General features: G+C 42.7%; 1 protein-coding gene across 1 annotated transcript in view; it reads right to left on the bottom strand.

Moving 5' to 3' along the window:
- Positions 1-21272, bottom strand: part of SSUH2 (ssu-2 homolog) — a 143211-nt gene that overhangs the window by 38883 nt on the left and 83056 nt on the right. Inside the window, exons 6-9 of the mRNA XM_086936861.1 lie at positions 19915-20039; positions 14927-14989; positions 13213-13295; positions 8589-8681 (exon numbers count right to left, since the gene is read on the bottom strand). Coding sequence (XP_086792987.1) covers positions 8589-8681; positions 13213-13295; positions 14927-14989; positions 19915-20039 — 364 coding nt within the window. The remainder of the gene's footprint in view (positions 1-8588; positions 8682-13212; positions 13296-14926; positions 14990-19914; positions 20040-21272) is intronic.

The raw sequence follows: 21272 nt of genomic DNA on the forward strand, positions 1-21272 counted from the left end.
CGGTGGTTCCGGCGTAGAGGGCGTTGCCGTAGTCCAGTCGGCTGGTGACGAGGGCCTGGGTGACCGTCTTCCTGGTCTCGGTGGGGATCCACCGGAAGATCTTCCGTAGCATGCGCAGGATGTTGAAGCATGACGAGGAGACGGCGTTGACTTGTCTGGTCATGGTGAGGGAGGAGTCCAAGATGAAGCCCAGGTTGCGTGCGTGGTCTGTCGGTTTGGGTGCGTTGCAGGAAAGTATTAGGGTCCCTCGTCGCCAATATTAAAAATAATCCATTAGAATATGTAAAAAAATAGGATATTTATTTCCAAGATACAGAGTAAAAGCACATCACGTCTGGTAGCAAGAAGAAATCCAGTAACTGTATAATATGGAACCTGGAACTTGGTATGTAAGATGCAGGCAAGCATCATTACATTCCATGTTCCTGTAAGTGATGTTCAGATAACAACATTTCAAAGAACAACAAAATAAGAGCAGAATGCAACAGTATGGTGATTGTCTGCAGGGCAAACTACAATCTAGCCATTAAAGGCAGTAAAACAAAATTACAATACCAAGTCTGGGAGGATCTAAGGGAGGCGATGGAGATAAAAGATTCAACTGCCTTCTGGAAAGTCATAAACAACTCCTGTTTCCAAGAGGCAAACAAACTTAGGATAGCCAACAAAATTCTGCCAGGGCAATGGTAAGAGCACTTTCTTGGGCTCTACAACCATTTCATAGATACGATCCAGGCAGAAGGTAACAGGGGGGAAAGGAACATCAGTGAGATAAGATTTTCTTTGGGTGAGATCAAGGCAGGGATCGAAGGTCTGACCCTAGGTCCTGATGGGATTCCACCTGATCTTTTTCTGAGCAAGGTAGAACTATGGGCGCCTATCCTGACAAGAGTCCTTAACGCAGCAGTCGACACCACAATGCCATCATCTTGGTCAACAGCCACGATAGTCCCCAGTTTAAAAAAAGGAAATAAAGATAGCCCACTTTGTTACAGACCAATCTCCCTAATAGACGTGTCAGCAAAGGTCTTAGGGAGGGCCAGCCTTACCCGATGAATGCATTGGGATGAGGACCAGCACATTATAACTGATACCCAATTTGGTTTTAGGCTGGGGAAGTCAACAACCGATCAATGTCTTAATTTATACCTGCTTTCAGCCAAGTACACCATTGCCGGTAAAGGCACTGTGTACCTGACATTTATAGACTTGACTGTGTCACCCGAGGGAAATTATGGGCAATCATGGGTGTCCTTGGTATGGACCCAGCACTTAATATTATTTTAAAAACCTTGCACTGGAACACCACCGCCACGGTCAGATATAACCAGGAGGGAAATACCACAGAACCCTTTGTATGCTCTAGTGGGGTCAGACAAGGTTGCATTCTGGCCCCCTTTTTGTTTACATTGTATATAAACAGACTTTATCAGGCACTTAGCACTTTAGAGGTGGATACACCCTGAATCGGCTCACGAGGGAGCCCTGTCCTGCTTTATGCGGACGACTTGGTCCTCATGGCCTGCACACCTAAAGGGCTACAGATTCTGATAGATGGCTTTGTTCTCTTCATGGAGAATCTAGATTTGTCTCCCAATCTGTCAAAATCATATGTTATGGAAGTGGGGAAACAAAACAAACAAAACGTACAACTATACCATTGGTGAGCATCGATTGGGCAAAGTACATACCTTCTCTTATCTGGGGATTTTATTTGATGGCCGTTTAAATTTTAAATGTTTACTAGAGGAGAAAAGCTATATTTTAACTAGTTGCTCTGGGTCGATCATGAACTTTGCACAAAGGTTAGGTCGCTGGTCTCCTGAGCAAATTTTGAGGCTATATACTTCGATGTGCTGCGCCAAAGTCATGTATGGAAGTGAGGCATGGGGTTTTATTGATGTGAAGCAACTCCAGACAGAGGAAAACAAGTATTTCCAGCGTTTGCTCAAAGTGCCGGAGAGCACGCCAGCCCATATCGTCCATGATGAACTTGGCGCTCATTACATTAATGACAGGTTGGGAGTTAAGCCCCTAATCTGTTGGGTCAAAATCTGGGCAAACTCAGAGGCATCATTTAGTAGGTAGGTCATTGCTGAGTGCCTGGCCCAGGACCGGGGCTTAATATCCCATGGCCTCAAGTACATTAAAGATTCCCTTAAAGGAATAGGATGCGCAGGCCTATTTACCAACCCTTCTAAAATATCTATGCAGGATAAGACTCTGGTTAAGGATAGGTATTTTAAGCACATCACTACACTCAGGAAAGACAGGGAGCTGGGAGTTGACTAAGCTGTCAGTCAGAGTACATCTTTTAACTAAAACAAGCATGGGTATTGAACCTTATCTGTCCTACTTCCATAATGCCAATGATAGATTCATAATGACACGATTTAGGCTAACTCTTTTGCACTAGCTGACCCGGGAGGATATACACCGTCCACAGAGATGAAGGGACCATGTGGCTGCGACCAACGGTCTCCACAGGATACCCTTCACTTTGTTTTACTATGTCCCTTTTATTCAAAGCCAAGGTGCCTTTTTTAAAGAGAATTTTAAAGAAAGCTAGGTTTAAACACGCAAGAGCAGCCTTCTTATTTTTAAAATTGTCCTCAGATGTGTTAACTCTGTATTGCACTGTAAAGGCTTAGAGCAACCAAGGGAAATGAGGAAATGAGGAGAATATAGGCTGTCCGGGAAGTCACCCTGCGCTCATGTACTCATAAAGGAACTCGTTGAAGGGAGGGGCACCCACTTTTTGATATATCAAATGTGTACTATTACTATGGAGAATTTTAGACTGTTAAATTGGTTTTTAAATCTGGTGTATTTTATCTGTACTTTTATGGTATTTTTTTATACCGAATAAAGTTATGTGAAATGAAATGAATAGCAAGTCTGCATGGTCTTGATTCCATCTCATGCCTCTTTCTTGCACCATACACTCCCTGCCACTTTATTTCAATTTTGCATATTCTTTTTCACCCCTACTTTCTCCTTCAGAAACTGATTTACCTATCTTTCTTTCCCTTCTCCTTTCCACTTTTTGTGTTTTTCTCACTCTTGCTCCAGGTCAAAGTCTGATGAGTATTTGTATGTGGCAGTCTCCATTAATGAGTGCCGGAGGGCACCACCTGCAATCACTGGCTCAAATTAAGCATAATCTGAGTTACTTTGGTTATATTTTACATGCATTTTCCTTCAATACCCTATAACTCTCCACACAAGATACTGATCTCACAAAGGGGAGTCAGGCAATAGGTAAGACCTTCCAGTTCTTGTTTGGGAACTCAATGAATATACACCCCACACTAGGTGGGTGAGGGTTCATAAACTCACTGGGAGTGATTGATCAAGATTATTGTCATAGGCATCTCGTTTTAATTCTTCCAACTATACACCAGGTAGATTGACCCTTTTTTTTAGGTCGAAGCACAGCTGTCTGGTTGCTAAAGATTTCTTAGAAACATTGTGAAAGCTGACCTCAGAATGCATTTCACCCATTCTTTACCATTGGCTTTGTGGTTTGTTACTCATATATGCTTGACTGCTATTTGTTGGTTTCATTTGGTTTAGGCTGCCAGCATATCTTTGTTCCTCCCATGAAGCATAGTCTATTTTCTGTATTCTTCCATGAGTGCTCGCTTTCTGTATAAACAGGTGTTTAAATTATGTTCTTATCTTTTAACATTTGCTGTGCATTCAAAGACAGAGGTCAAATATCAGGTTCTGTATTCTGAGGGAGGTTGATGTTAACATTTCCTTCTCTGACTTCAAAGGGGGAGAATTTATCTGACAACCTGAGGGTGTGAAAGGAAAAGCTTTTTTCTAGCACACAAGAACATGTAAATGTCTGTATATGAACACTGTATATATTTCAATATATATCAATTCAGAAAGCATAAACTAAGCAACTTTTCTGTAATTCTGAAGTGGGCTGGAAACATACATTTTAATACAATCAAAACAAATCATTACACTAGTTGATGTAATTTCCACACATAACTGTTTGTACTCTTTATGGCTTTATCATTAAAACTGTATTACTGTTCAAATGTAATGGTCATTTCAACTGTAATTGTGTTGTCTGTAATGGCAGTGCACTTCCACATCATACATACACACTCTACTCCACTCTACTTTACTCTATGCAACTCTACGCCACTCTACTCTACTCTACTCTACTCTATGCCACTCTACTCCAATACACTCTACGCAGCTCTAGTCCCCTCTATGCTGCAGTACTCCACTTTACATGTTCTACTCTACTTCACTCTACTCCTCTCTATTTCATTCAATGCCACGCCACTCTATGCCCCTCCACTCTAAGCCACTCCGCTCAGTGCCACACTACTCTACTCTGTGAATTCTATGACACTTCACTTAACTCCACCCCAGTCTACTCCACTCTATGACATTCTACGACACTCTGCGCCACTTAATTCTTTGACATTCTACTTTACTCTAGGCCACTCTACTCTATGCCACTCTATGCCACTGTAGGCCACTGTACCCCACTCTGCACCACTCCACTCTCCAACAATCCACTCTACTCCACTTCATTCTGCGTCATTCTACTACACTACACTTTACACCACTCTACTCTATGATGCTCTGTGCAACTCCACTCCACTCTACGACACTCTATGCCACTTCACTCTAGGCCACTCAACTGCATTCTATGGCACTCTGCAACGCTCCACTCTACGCCACTGTATGACCCTTCACTCTACAATACTCTTTGCCACCCTATGACATTCTACAACACCCTACACTACTCTATTGCACTCTACTGCACTTTTCAACACTCTACAACACTCCACGACACTCCACACCACTCTACTCTATGTCACTCCAAGCCACTCTACTCTTCTCTAGATCGCGGACTTCGGAAGCATCATCCTAAACAGAACCCCCGTTAGAACGCTCGAGCACCATTATACTAAGTGGTAAATATCCCTAGCCTGTGCATCCCAAACAGAACCCTCGTTAGAACGCTCGAGCACCATTAAACAGAGTGGTAAATATCCCCAGCCTGTGCAGCTGACAGCGCTACTAGATTAAGATTAACTACAAAGAAAGTGACTTAAAATCTTGTACCCCTTCGGCGGTTTGCCTTGTGAAAATAATACTTCATAAATATCAAATATCTAAGAATCAGCTTTCAGGATTAAGGATCCCAAAGATTCGCTTTACTCGTCAACTAACCAGATTCACCATAACTAAAATGTGATTTGGTGGATAGAAAGTCCTGTGGCAGGAGCAAATAAGAATATCTAACAGTGGACAAATGATATTAAATGTGTCACCATAAGAAACAAAAGTGTTGATACGTCACCCTGTCCCTTGTTGTGTTATATCACTTTTTGTATTTATGTGCAATATACGAATGACGGTCACCTGACGAAGGCCTCAGGCCGAAACGCGCGTAGTTCCACTCAACCGCATTGCCTTCATCAATTATACCAACAACTGAATATTTCGTATATCACTGGGTTAATGTGTATATGTATTTATGTTTATGTAAATTTGTCTGTTTTCACCTATTAATTCTATACATTTTTGATTGTAAATAATTAACTGTATGCTTTAAAAAAAGTAAATGAATTTTGCCTAAAGGATATAAATAACAAACAAAATATACTAAAAACAAAATATAAATAAATTAAAGGATTTTTGTATAAATTTTTCGTTTCAGCACACACTTATTATGATTGCTCTAGAGGGTCTATTATTTTGTTTGAATTTTGATTCAGGGAATATTTACGCCCTTAGAGTTTAGCTACACTGTCTTTTTCTACATAGGCCACTGTACCCCACTCTGCACCACTCCACTCTCCAACAATCCACTCTACTCCACTTCATTCTGCGTCATTCTACTACACTACACTTTACACCACTCTACTCTATGATGCTCTGTGCAACTCCACTCCACTCTACGACACTCTATGCCACTTCACTCTAGGCCACTCAACTGCATTCTATGGCACTCTGCAACGCTCCACTCTACGCCACTGTATGACCCTTCACTCTACAATACTCTTTGCCACCCTATGACATTCTACAACACCCTACACTACTCTATTGCACTCTACTGCACTTTTCAACACTCTACAACACTCCACGACACTCCACACCACTCTACTCTATGTCACTCCAAGCCACTCTACTCTTCTCCACTCCACACCACTCTACACCACTCTACTCTACTTTACTCCACTCTATGTCACTTTACTCCACCCTACATCACTCTGCTCTATGACCCTCCATTCTAGGACCCTTCACGCTTTAACACTTTACTATACAGCACTCCACTCTACAACACTCCATTCTACCACACTCTTTGCCACTATACAACAATCCACCCCACTCTACGACACTCTACTTTATGCCACTCCACTTTACAACACTCTACCCCACTCTTTGCCACTGCACTAAGACATTTTACTCCACTCTACTCCTCTCCATCCTACTGCCCTCTACTCTAAACTCCTCCACTCTATAACACACAACTCCACTCTATGCCACTCCACTCTATGTCACTATATGCCACCCCACTCTACAACACTCTATGTATTTCCACTCTACACCACTCCACACTATTCTACTCCACTCTACTCCACACTGCTAAATTCTACTCCACTCTGCTCTACTCCAAAGCACTCTACTCTAGCCGACAACACTCCACTCCTCTTTATTCTATGACACTCTATAACTCTTCATGACACTCAACTCTACTCCACTCTGTGACACTCTACTTTATGAAACTCCAATCCACAACAGTCCACCCCTCGATACTCCACAACATTCCACTTCACTCTACGCCACTCCATAATATGTCCCTTCACTCTACTCCATTCTATGCCACTCTGCACCACTCCACTCTACAACACTCAACTCCATGCCACCCTCCTCAACATCACTAACATTTATCCATGCTAAGCAGCAGCCACACTGGTGTAGAACATGGCTCAAACACATTGGACAACCCAATAGCTCTTGCAAAGGTGAGACTTGTTGGCTTTGCCAATGCTTGCTTCTAAACACAATTTAAACTTTGTAAGGAGATCTAGACAATCTCTCCACAAGGAGGAATTTCTCTCTCACTTTGTTCATTTTGATGCCTGCAGTTACAACCCTCCCCAAACCAGGGAATGACCCCACACAAAGCTCCTCGGGTTGACTGTGTTTCTGAACTCTTTCCCAAACTTTGCAAGGTTCATAATATGCATACTGAAACCCAACTAGTTCTGAAATAACCTAGAGATTCAATGAACTGGCCTTAATATTATGTCCTTTTCAGTGACTGGACCACGACATAGAAATTCCCCATGTGTGGACTCATGTTACAGCTATTAGTTGAATGAATTGAAAAATGTGTGTATTTAGCACAGTCCTTTCGCGCTATGAAAAAGTATTTTTTCTTCAAATCAATCGGTTACGCTGCTCCAGAGTATTCATCCATTCATTAACTTGATCTAAGGTTTGCCCAGGAAAGAAGGACTTAAAGGCTTTTTCTTTGGTTACCTGAGGAAATATTCTAACTAGCTTGGGTAGACCAATATATCAGCCGAGTTTCACCCTACAGAAGATTTACAACAGTGCCTATATCTTTCTACCATTTAGATATCCATCATTAAGAATCTAGGCATTCGCATGGATCAAGCCCTTACCCTGAAAGAGCATATTACTCAGACAGCTGGTGCCTGCATCCACACTTTGGGACTCCTTCTGCGAGTATTTCCTCTTCTTCTGGGTCCCACCTGAAAGACTTTGATTCAGGCACTCATATTAACCCCATCGAGGCTCATGACGAGCTCAGCTCGTCATGAGGTACACCTCTCGTACACTCATGACGAGCTGAGCTCGTCATGAACAATTGGATTTCCAATTCTACAGCACCGGAGGAGAATAGCATCAGCATCGATGGTGTTAAGCAGGTTGGACTACTGTAATGGTCTGCTGATCTCTGCCAATGAGACCTCTACCAGCAGACTGCAGGTGGTCCAGAACAAGGCAGCACGATTGGTCCTTGATGTGCCCCCTAGGTCTGCTTCCCGCCCTCTTCTCGCACAGCTCCACTGGCTACCGATATGCCAGAGGGTAAAATTCAAAATCTCCTGTACTATTCACAAGGCTCTTTACAATCTTGCCCCTCCTACCTGGCGGAGAAATTGTTGCGCTATTGTCCTTCTAGGTCTCACCGCTCCTGTTCTAAACATCTGTTAGAAGTCCCCTGTATTAAGAGGGCAAGACTAGGGGGAAAAGCCCTTTCTTACATTGGTCCGTGCTATTGGAATAAGCTCCCCCTTCATCTACGACAATGCTCTAACCATCTACAATTTAGGAAGCTGCTCTAAACCACTCTTTTCTCCTGCTGATTCAGGCTGTAGTTGTATTCTTGCTGTGCTTACGTCCAAAGCACAGAGATACTCCTTGGAGTCGATTCTGGCGCTATATAAATAAATAAAATAAAATATCCCTCTGTCACCAGTTCTTGGGTTTTTCAGCCATGTTGGGATTCTCAGGAGAGGTGTATTATACACATTTCAACAATTCTGTGTCATCATTTGTGTACGTTTTCCTACCAGCTAATAGTCAGCTGCAGAAAGTGGAGGAGTTTCTTCTCACCACGGCAGGTCGTACACTCCTTGCTTCCACGCCCAGAGCACGTATTACACCTTTAAAGACAAAACATAATACATTTGTGTTTTAATTGATTGCTAAACATATGTATGGTGTCACAGATGCTGTACATCAGAGAAGAAGACAATATATATTATGTTATTTGTTATGTTTTTATAACCTATAAAGCACATATTCACCAAAGGTTTCCTGCCGTTCGAGTAGATAGATTGATCATAATGAGGTAAGGGTACTTAATTCCATGGCCCTGCTTGAATAGCCATGTTTTCAGTCGTCTGCTGAAAGTCCCACAATCATATTCCAATCAGATTGTATCAGGTAAAGCATCCAAGGTGGATGGGGTCAATACTGAGAAATGGGAAACAACCTTTACAACGCAGTTATTACATCGCACTACCTTTACATAGCAGTCTTTACATTGCAACATCCTTTAAATCGCATGTCATTACAACGCAACCATTACATTGCATGTCACTACAACGCATGTCATTACAATGCATGTCACTACAATGTAAGGATTACATTGCTAGTCATTACAACGTATAGTACCCTTACACTATCTGACACTTACCCTACTGTTGCACTCACTGGAGTTACAATAGTAATGTGTACCCCTACAATATCCAACACTTACCCTACTGTTGCACTCACTGGAGTTAGAATAGTAATTATTACCCCTATACTATCCAACACTTACCTTAAATGCAATGTAATGGTAAGCATTGTAAAGGTATGCGTTGTAAAGGTATAATGCGATGTAATGGAATGTGTTGTAAAGGTGGTTTCTGAAAATGCGATGCAATGGCATGCTATGTAAAAGAATGCATTGTAAAGGATGTTACGATGTAAAAACTGCGCTGTAAAGGCATGCATTGTAAATGTATGCGTTGTAATGTCATACATTCCTGAGAAATAGCAAAGCCCTGATCTTTGTTTCTGTAAACTTGGAATGACACGTTGATTAGCCTGGATGGATCTCAGATTTCGATGTGGTGCATATTTCTTAATTAAACTGCCAGGAAGCTAAAGCCTTTTCTGTTCAGGCACTTAAACGCCATGCACCGTACCTTGAAGCAAATACGCTCCTGTACCCGAAGCAAATGCAGCTCTCTCAGAAGATGGGTGACATGTGAATGCCGCGGCAAGAGAAAAATCAACTGTGTTACTTCAATCTGAAAGATTTGCAGTCTGTGTAGAGTAGTATAGGGGAGCTCTACACAAACTGCATTAGCATTATCTAATCTCGAATTGAGGACTGCTGTTACAATAAGTTTCCTAGCTGTAAAAGACAGCAAAGAGTCATTTTTCCTCTGAGTTTTTAGTAGACAGGAGCATTTGGAACCTATTGCTCCTGTCTGAGGTTTAAGCGTCAAATTGCCACCTATCACTACCTCAAGAATCTTGCAAAAGGTGATGGTGTAAGTGCAGGCCGAGATCAGTTAGCCAGCAGTTGTTGCTCCATTGATTGATCCCATTTCTGAGAAAAACAATGTCTGTTTTGTTTGCATACAACTTTAGCTGATTGGTTGCTGTCCAGTTTGCAACACATATTATGGTGCTCTGCAATTTTATATAGCAGACAGAGGTGTTATCGAAATGATAAAGTAGTTTCAAGTCATGAGCATAGATGTAAACCCTGAAAGCGAAAGTAGACAATGCCTCAAACTGGGGTTATAAATTTAGGTTAAACAAAAGAGGAGACAAGGACAAACCTTTAGGAAATACACAGTCCAGACTAATTACTTTGGCAGTCCAGATGCCAAGCTTCTCTGAATGTGTGCAGTTTTCTAAGTATGACCTGATCCACTTCAAAGCCATGCCCAACATCCCAGCCTTAAATTTATCATTGGCCAAAACCCTATTATCAAACATATCGAAGGCGGCAAAGAGATACCATTCCTGTCATGGTCCTCAGCAAGGGGTAGACCCTCTAGCACTGCTGTTACAACAGATTTTGTACTGTGGGATGATCTGAAGCCTGCTTGAGCTGAATGGAGGAGACGTCTGCTCAGCTTCTGGACGCCACAATTCAGCTTTGTTTAGGGTTACCCTACAGGTTTATGTTAGGAAGCCCTGTACAGCTATCGGGTGTGCAACTACTTACAAAATCTAGTCTACTTGAAAGCAGTTCTCAGATAGTGTGATAAAGGTAAGGGAATGTTCTTTGTTATTTCATGGCAAAGGTCAGCTGACCATTGCCGCTGGAGTCGCTGGCAAAAAAGAACCTACACGGGTCCTTGGTCCTACAACATATCCTGCCTAATCCCAAGCATCACCTCAAGCAGGCCGTGGGCCGCGCAGCCCTTCATAAGATCTTAGCCTACAGATTACACCCGCTGCCTCTCAAAGAACTTTATGCCTTTGCCACGGCCTGCTCAGGATTTCGGGAATGCAGGCTCTGCAGGTACAAATGTGAGTCACTGGCCCACTTACTGTTTTGTTGCCCGGCCCTGCGCGTGGCCCGCAATCTCTATCTTAGGCCAATTCTAAGACAATCAGGACTCCGCACGGCAAAGGAGGCGACCACCTACCTCTACACCTTGACAACGGTAAAGCACATGGCCTCCTTCGGAAAGTTAATTTATCAGACACGAACTCTGCTGATGGCACGGGATGGCATAGAGACTTAGAAGACCCATGCCTTAATATGACCCTCCTCATCGCCATCCCGCCCCATCGGCGGCACAAACTTCTTTGGTTTTAACTTTTGTAATTTTATAATCTTGTATTTTGTTTTAATGTAATGGTTTTGAGTAACCAAACAATTCATTCATTCATTCATTCAGTCATTGCCGCTGTTAACGGATCTTTCGACTGCATTAGTGGACGGTATTGCTAGAAACACTCTAGTCCCCATTGGTAGAGTAGAAGCAACCTGCAGCCTCATTCTCCAGGCATTTAGGACTTCTAATGATCTATCTTTTCACTGGTTAGTTAACTGCAAAATGTGGGATTAATCCAGATGTATTTATTTTTCAATTGGATGTAAAATGATAACTCACAAAAGCAAACCTTTCAAAAGTCCTGCGACCAAACAAATACACAAGTCTGCATGCATCCTTCAGGCTCAACAGAAGACTTCGAGGCACAGTTAGTGTTACTCCACACTGTACCTTGTTTAAAGCTCCACTCAGCTCTCTTTGCATCAATTCTAAATTCGGTGGTGCCTGCAGTGTTTTTGGTGCTTGAAAGTAATTTCTATTTCAAAATCACATATTGCAAGAGTCTACGCATACAATGCAGGTATTGAATACACAGATGAACCAAATGCGATAATTACATTAGACAGCTTCTTCTAAGTAAAGTAACACTAAGAACACATAAGTAAAAAAAATAACTCGAGGGACACTTTAAGGCATCAGGCTCCATACGAAGAGCACGTAAGTGCAGCAGCTGTGACGGCTCCCACCAACTGCTAACCCTCGCCCACACAACCCACAAAACACCAAGGGGCAGATTTACAAGCCTCTTGCGCCTCTTTTGCGCCACCGTTGCATCACTTTTGTGACGCAGCGGCGGCGCAAAAGACGCGCCATGGTGCAGGGTATTTACAACGTGACGCATCTGGGAGATGCGTCACGATGTAAAGCCCTGCACCATAAGGAGGCGTTCCGGAGCAGGTGGGGGGGGGGCGTTCCAGCGCAGGAACGCCTCCTAAAAGTGGCTGAGTGAAATCTACAAGATTTCACTCAGTCACTTTTAGGCCAATGCTTCGTCAAAACCCTGCGCCTGTATTGCGACTTATATAGCGCACGTATCACCCGAAGGCATCAAGGCGCTTGCCTTGGGAACCCGTCCTGGCTTTTCCCTGCGAGATAACCCCTACTGGGCATCCCCAAGGTGAAAGCCAGGCATCCCGCAGCGGGTGGGCCGCCGTAGTGGAGATTAAGCAGCTATTGCCCAGAGTTGCAGCGTGGGCCCCCATGATTAGAATAGGCACCGAGGCGAGAATTATCGAGTCCGTGGACATTTTTGGGCTCAGGACCCTGCCGCGTTGGGAATTGAACCCTGGTCCCGGACCAGACCTCTGCATCAGGGTCTGCCGCTCTAATCAGTGAGCCACACTCCTCCACTTGCTGCTTGAAGCAGGCGTAAGGCTTGACGCTGCATTAGTAGAATGGGCCCCCCAGAGCATTGCTGGAGCTGCGTCTCGCTGCGACGCAACTCCAGCAATGCGCCGCCTTTACGGCACCGATGAGTGACGTATCTGTGTCGTTTTTGCCCCATGGTGCGCCGCATTGTAAATGCGGCGCTTCATGGTTGGCGGAGCTGCGGTGCACAATTACTGGAGCATCCCTGCTAATTTGCAGGGATGCGCCAGTAATTGTAAATATGCCCCCAAGGCCATTGTCCCTGATTTGAAACTGCTTTACAGCTAATACGAAAATAGAACCCCCTCTTTGGCCACTAGTGAATGAATTCAAAACTTATTTTAGCATATGTTAATGACAGCCCCCTACCTCTGTTTGAGTGAAAAAAGTAAAGCATTTACTTATCAGCTAACATTTGAAAAATAATATCAACATACAGAGCCTTTGAATCTCTAGGAGGTTTGGTGGGTCATACCTTTTTCGGCCTGAACCAGAACACACTTGGCACTGCTTGTGCTTGGTCCTGCTCCGGCTTCCACTGCAAGTCACACACCTGGCCTGCGAAAGGGACAAACTCCATCAAGTTAGTGTGACTATCCTGATTTCTTGTTCATGGAGTGTGGTTTACTGTTTGTTCCGCGTGAATGTTTTAACACTTATTTCATTATCACATACTGAGGATTGACAACCCTTCCCATTTGGGGGAGCAGGCAAAATTATGAAGATAAATTGATGCAGCACATTCTTAGTAATTCTCTATGAAGAAAGGGACTTTAGGCCAGCATATTTCAGCCTGTTAGTGTGTCTCTCACCCTTTGGTTCAGCCCACAATACAGTGTACTCTGAATGGGGGACAGGGTCAGCCTCCTTCCGTCATTGGCTTGCTGGCAGTCTCAATCACATTTTGATTCAGCTGTTCCTTGTCTGGCATGTCCGGGAGTATTAAAGATGGCATTTTTCTACTTATTGTTAACTTTGGCACCAGAAAGGCACAGCCATTGCAATTCTAAATGTTATCTTCAGGATATCTCAGGGCATCGTTGTAAGTAGCAAGATTGCTGTGCACCGACAAAAGTTATTCCACCACAAGTCGTCGTTCTGTGTCTCATAGTTGAGATCGAAGCACCTTCTCTGTCAAGCCCCATCCTGACCAATGAGGCAGTGCTGGCATCTTCTCTACTCCATTATCCTTCTCACTGATTCACCATCCTGCACCTTCTCTACCAGGTTCTTGCATTATGTTTGCCCCACCCTTGTTCTTATCATGGTGGTCTTTACAACATCCTTTGCCCCACCCTCCCTCTTATTGTAATCCTAGTAGCCTGACACATTGACACATTCTCTGCCCATACCATCATGTTGATTTCATGGTTTCATAGAGGGTTTGGAGTCAGTATTGCTTTTTAGTGGAGTTACCCCTGATGCCAAGATGTTCACCAATACTTGATTGTCACTTCCTCTATCCTGGTGTTGGATCGGAAGATTACTGTGCATGAAAAAGACATGTGTCCCTGTCTTGAGTGCCCAGCTGCACTGTTCTCTGGATCCCCAATGCTGATTTTTTTTTGTCATAGGCCAACACAGGTATTGTGTGGGTGCCGTGACATAAGCTGTCTCATGGGTTGCAACCTTGTTGGCCTGAGAGGGGCGACCAAAGGCTACTCTTATAATGGTGGAAGACTACCCCTTTCACCGGGAGTTAAGCAGCGCAATGGTGGCAGCATACTGTGTTGTGATCAGTAGTAGTGAAGAGGACCTTTTTACCCTGACTCTTGTAGAAATGCTAATTGTTGTTAAGGGCCACATTGGCCATTTTTGTATTGGTCAATTGGCACATATTAGGAGACAGACTGATAAGATTTGGGGGATAGATTACTACCCTGAGCATCAAGTAATTTCTACAGGCACATGTGAAAGTTTCCTTTTCTAGGTAGAGAAACATTTTCAAAGCCTTGATCTCGTTTTTGAAGTTTGCAACTACACGTTTTTTTGCTAACAAATACAGCTCATATTGATATTCCTAGAAGAAGAAAAAAGTACTAGGATATTTATCAATACATGAAAGAACCAGGGGTGCAGAGAACATTTCAGCTATAGCCGATCTAGATAAGTTATTCCCAGTTTGCGCTAAAAAGAGGACAGAAAACTCCTTCCAAATAAAGGCTATGGAGAAATATCTTATCACTCACCCTGCCAGCACCATGGCACCCACTGCACTTGTAACGACCCCGGCCTTGGCATTTGTGGCACACCTGAAACAAACACAAATATTACACAAGCTATTTAACTATATTAAAATGTTCATTGCCCAAGGGAAGTCTTGCTCTCTATCTCACTGTATACATATATGAATATGACAAGAATGATGGCTTGCATATCTGGTGAGTGAGCCCCAAACCTCATTACAGTCATCATAAAAGAAACCAGCGTCCCCAGGGGAACATAAGGTGGATACTGAATGGCGCAACTATCTTTATACAGTTGTGCTCAGAGGATGGAGAAGGAGAGGATACAACTGGAATGACAGCTTTGAGTGTCTTATTAGGAATGAAACCTCTTTTCTGTGGGGGAACCACACTTTGCCCCCAAAAAAACTCCCTGCACAGAGATTCACTCACATCAATGGCTTGTTCAATATGAGACGTGTAATACATAAAATGTCTCCTTTAATTAAAATAAATGTGAAGGGGCCCTTGTGGCATGCTGGACCTGATATACCTGCATGAATCTCTGTGAGGAACAGTGCAAGGATTAGTAGCCCAGCGGGCATAGCCTAACGTTGCCCGCTTATCATACTCTTAGAAATTATATCTTTGGTCCTTCTGGCAATACCTTAGCACATTACCTCACTAAAGGAAGTGCTGACAAAACCTTTGGTTCTTGGTTTTTAATATATCACTACTAAGGGAAGTAGCAAAAACACCTATACAAGTGTGGTTACTAAGATCAGAGGGGCCCAATTTACAAAATATTTGCATCAGGATTTGTAGATTTCTACAAATGGATAATCCACTTCCTCATGTAGAAGAGATCAATTTTGCAAGAGTTAGTCTTGGATAGGGTATGTTAAAGGAGAAAAGTGAATCTTCCAATGGGTGGGCATGCAAACTCCTTATGTAACCATCTGCAAAGTCAAGCCCACGCAAAACTACCCCACTAAAAGAAAGGAACAAGTGTGTTTCAAGGGAAGGACAGGTATGGCAGCATCTGGTGAGAAATTGGGTTGTTGGTTGATTGGAGTGTAAACCGTAGTCAAGCAAAAGCCACAATCCCTGTCAAGGTGAAACACAAATCTCAATAAATTAACCTGTGTTTAAACCTCTGGTAGCTTTGCACAAAAGCAGTCAGTCTTAACTTAAAGGCAATGTTTAAGTATGTATGCAGAATTTCAAGCAGTAATAAAGTGGAAAGCCAATAAAAGAAAAATTCATACACCAATTAAAAAAATTACAGTACATTTCCATAAATGATTTGATATCAAAATGACAAATGTCCAATCAGTAGAACCGGAGTTATGAATTTGTAAAGTTTAAGGTAAAAGCTAGTGCCTAAACGATCAATGCACCAACCATGGACATCTAGTTACGCAGTACTGGGTCAAAGTAAAAAAATACGGCTAACCATGATGGGCGCTGTTCAGATACAAGAAGTAGATTGGGCATGTTCGGAGCTGACCTTCGTACTTTGAAGAAATTCTGACGGAAAAGTTCTGAGAAAGTGAAGTTCATTGGGGCAAGGCTGCAGGTGGTATCCAAGGAGAAAGCGTCACCATCAGTGAGCCGCTGGGTAAGGTTGCGGGTGAAGATTTGTACATTCAGACTTGATCTCTTTTTTTTGGAAGTCAAAAATCTTCAGTGGGACAAAGCTGGAAGGTGTAGCTGATGAGAGTTCCAGGAGGACAGTTACCCCTATGCTGAGGGACTGCTGAACACGATTTTCTGCTGCTGAGAACATAGCAGGAACTACAGCAAAGACAGGCTGACCAGTGATACATCTTGGATGGGTAGACGAACAGGTTGGTCTCGGCCTTCCCTCATTTCTCAGAGCAGCAGCAGCCACAAATTTTCCAACTCCCAAGTTTTAGATTCGGACTATTTGGGCTCATTTTCTACCTCACCCAAGTGTTCAGGACTGAAGGGCACCACTTGTGGGTTCAGGACTCACTCAGGCTGGGCCAAGGTGTGGGTCCAAGATGGTGGGCTCCTTTTATGCCCCTGAGGCTCTGAGCAGGAGGCCAGCAAACTAGCCCTGGGAGTCACTTAAGTAGTCCTTGGTTCAACTGATGAAGCATGTCTAAAGCAACAAGGCAGCAGGCCTCTGAGGGTTTAAAACAGGCTACAGGCAGTAAAGCAGTCCTTCTAGGTGCAGCAAAGCAGGCTTTTGGTGTGCACAGCTGACCACAGCAGTAAGCAGTCCTTTGAGTGCCCTACCACAGGTCCAGAAAGTAGTCTGAAGGCCCCCTTTATAGGTCGAGCCTAGCGCAACGCGCATGCGCTGCTCTAGGAAAATGGCCTTTTGAAATCGCTCCGTACTTTTCATGGGCGTGTGCGTATGAAAAGGCGGACAGCTTACGGTTACGAGCACCAACACACAGTGTGCCATCTGTTGTATCAGATTTCACACGAGCACGCGCGCACCACTCTTGTTATCATGAGCTAAGAAAATTGCATTTTAGGAGATCTGAATGAAAGTTGTATGTTTTTATTTTCTTCAAATCATCACTCGATTGCATTTGTCAGGTGGAATATTCTTGTAGGGAGCTGCTAAATTCAATGTTTATATATGTTAAATGTCAATGTTTGTTGTATAACAACGAACATTATTTTCTCTTTTATTAGTATTTTATGCATTTTACTGTTATGTTCTAATGAACTATATAGTTAAGTAAGCTTGAAAAAAGCAGATGTACTGAGACAAGGGATAAAAACAAATATAATATTGAAAGTGCTCGTTTACATCTTTAATAACAGCATGTGTGATGTACAGTGCTTGGAAGCTGCAGGCGTCTAACTGCTACATAACTTCAAAAATATTTCTAGTATTTTATGTGCATTTGAACCATTAGTAAAGCATCCATGTGTTGCACCAAAGATTGGCACCTCTATTTAAGGCGGAAGCTGCGAACCATTTAGGCAAAAGTTAACATCCCTCATTTTTTTTACTTAATCTTAAAACATTTATTGTTCCTTCTGATGCAGTGGGCAAATGCAACACCCTCTTTCTGCTGCTGGGTCTCCTTGAGTGCCCACATACTGGCCTGTGTGGAGATGCTATTTGTTTTCCCCCAGCCTCCTTCACCTTTTCATGGTCTCCACCCCCCTCCACATTTGCCTTCTCTTCCTTTTCCCTCCCCCGCCCACCCACCGCCCAAGTAAAATTAGTAAACAAAAGGCGCCATTTTCACAGCAATTGGACCTAAATGCAATTATTCGGCAGGAGATCGTGGGTCAGAGGAGATGGGGAGGTGAGAAGGGAGTAAGGAAGGCGCTGAAGAGGTGATGGGGGAGGAGAGGGGAAACCTATTACCCGCTGCAAAAAAAATCACAACGTGAGGCGTTCTCTTCTGATAGTGTATACTTTATTTACAGTAGCAGTAATCTGCTCCTCCACTCATCTTGACAGTTGATGGCCCATCCAGGCACACTATGCCCTCTATTGTAGGGCTGTCTGGAAGAAATAACCAAGGCCAACTGCAAACTACACCAAGTCATTGGACCCGAGATTGGCTGATGGGAACCAAATAGTTTAGGGCAGGAAAATGCCCACTATCTAAAAGTGACTTTTTAAACTTAAAATCCAACTTTACTATAAAAGTGGATTTTTAATTGCAATTTCTAAGACACCAGAAATGAAATAGTTACCTGTTCGTAATCAAAAGTTTGCACTTTTTCATTACAATGCACCCTGCCCTTTGGGCTACCTACGACCTAGCTTAGAGTTCGCTTATATGCAATAAAAGGTGGTTTTAAGACTTGGCAAGGAGATTGTATTTCCAAGTCGAATTGGCATTTTAAAACTGCAGTCAAGGCTAAAATGGCAGGTTTGGTTCATGTTTTAAGGGATGACGTAAGAGGAAGTCACCATAAGGGCTGTAGTCCTACGAATAGCATTTAATTTACAGGCTCTGGGTATATGGTATACCACTGTACAAGGGACTTATAAGTAAACTAAATATGCCAATCAGGTAAAAATCTATCTTACCATGTATAGGGGAGAGAGCACAACCACTTTAGGACTGGTTAGCAGTCGTGGAGTGCACAGAGTCCTAAGACCAACAAATACAAATTTCAGCAAAGGAATTGAGGGCAAAGGCAAAATGTTTAGGGACAGACCACCCTATGGCTGACAAGTCTAAACCATGCCACATGTAATAAGGGGGTCTGGGAAGGGTTGTCGCCATGGGAATTTTTTTCCCTTTGATAAAAAAAACAAATTTTACAGAAAAAGGGAAAAAGCACTATAAGACCATTCCCAACACTAATTAATGTTATGATCGTGAAGAATAGGGTGAGAAAGCTGAGGTCTTACGGCATCATTCATAATAGGGGGGTAATGAGACAGAAGAGATAATGAGGGGGATCTTTCAGAAAATCACTAATATAATCAGAGCATCTTACTGCATTTTTTAGGCCTGTCAATTTGGTAAGTTGCAATTTATACATAAAGTCTTGTGAGATCTTTCTTCCTTGAAGTGGACTAACTTATCTTGAAAGTTGTTAGTTAAAGCATCTTGCAAATAGGTAGGTCTTGCGTTTTTTGCAAAAACCAAAGGAGTTAGGCACTGTTCTTAAATGGATTTGGAGGGTGTTAAAAATTGTGATAGGTAACGGCCTGGCAAGTAGGAGTGCTTTGTGTGTTGAAAGGAAAGTTTGAATTTGATTCAAGCTTCTCACAAAAGCCAGTGAATTTACTTCAAGACTCAATATCATTTACTACATGCATGCAAACTTGATAGCTTGGATAGTCTGTAGACATATGTATAGACACTTGACTGAAGCAGTAGTGTGTAAAGCTGATTGAGCTGAAGCAGTATTATCTGCAATTGGAGTGATTTGCCAACATTAGACTGTCTTAGCCTCTAGGCCAAATTAGGAACACTCAAATGCCACACAACAGCACATACTGATGGCTAGGCTAGAGAACCGTGAGAGCCCAGTACCCATACAAAAATATTTACCTTTATAATGGAGGAGTGAGGTACCATGAACTTCTTTGTATCTTCTTGAAACATCAATGGCATCTGAACTTCAAATTCCCAAGGTCTTGGAGAAGGACCATTCTGTGGGCCATCCACTGCCTGATCTGGAAAAGGAGAAACCCGTCTTTAAATTAAGAGCTTAGAATACTGCCCTTTGTATTTATAAATGTGTTTCAGAAAACTCTTTATGTAGCTATCATACAATACAGCTGACCAAGACTCAGAGGTTTGCCAAAATGTGTCTTATATTCACAGACACCCGAAGGAGGGCTCTTGGACCCTTGTTAGCCCACTGTCTCCTGTTCATGGACTTTGGGGAAGGATCATAAACCATGCAGGTACACAGGTGGTCCAATCAGTGCCCACAAACCCTTAATTACAGTAATACAACATAAATAGTAATAACATAAGAAATATATAAATATATATGTATTCATTTATTTATATATATATATATGATGGGCAGCTTCACTATGAGTTGTAGGGTATGTGCAGGGTATGATGTAGATATATATGTATGTATATTACTTCTATTACATACATTTCTTATTTTTATTGCACAAACGTCAGTGGTATAAAAAGGCATATTTCACTAGGATCCATGGTAAATGGAAAGAATTTGATTTTTATTTGATGTTGGTACGTTTAAAGGGCATTTTAAATGATGTCTTGGTAGTGAAGGATCAAAAACATCAACCAGAAGAGTTGTCATAGGATTAAGAGTCTACCTGTAGAAAATATATGTTTTGATTGCCTTTCTACAGGCTGGAACACGTTCCATTTGTGTGAAAAGTAGAGAAAGTTGGTTTCATACGTCAGCCCCAAGGAACCTAAAGGAGTGCCCCCCTTGATGTGCCCTGATAGTTCTGGAGATATGAATCAGGAGCTGGGTTTCTGATTGACAGATCTGGAAGGCAAATACTTATGAAAGAGCTGACATAGACTTTGTTATGTTATGTTATTTTAACAGACATTTATAGAGCGCAGCTATCACTCCAAGGAGCATCATGGCGCTAAGCGGATCACTTGGTAGACAGGATAACTGGGGTTCAAAATTGGATTAGATGAGTGCTATACATAGTGTGTCAGGTGCCGAAAAATCCAGGTCTTCAGGGCCTTCTTTAACAAAGATTCTGATTGGATAAGGGGAAGGTGATTGGGGAGTTGGTTCCAGGCTTTAGTGCCAATCACTGCAATTGATTTTCCCCCTTTTGAGACACATCTAAATACTGGAAGTTTTAGTAAATTGGTGCTGGATGATATAAGAGGGTGAGATGGTACATAGTGCGCACACCTGTGCCGAAGGTAGTGAGGGCCTGAGGAGTGGAAGACTCTAA

This window comes from Lissotriton vulgaris, chromosome 9 (genome assembly GCF_964263255.1).
Source record: "Lissotriton vulgaris chromosome 9, aLisVul1.2, whole genome shotgun sequence".
Lineage (NCBI taxonomy): Eukaryota > Metazoa > Chordata > Amphibia > Caudata > Salamandridae > Lissotriton > Lissotriton vulgaris.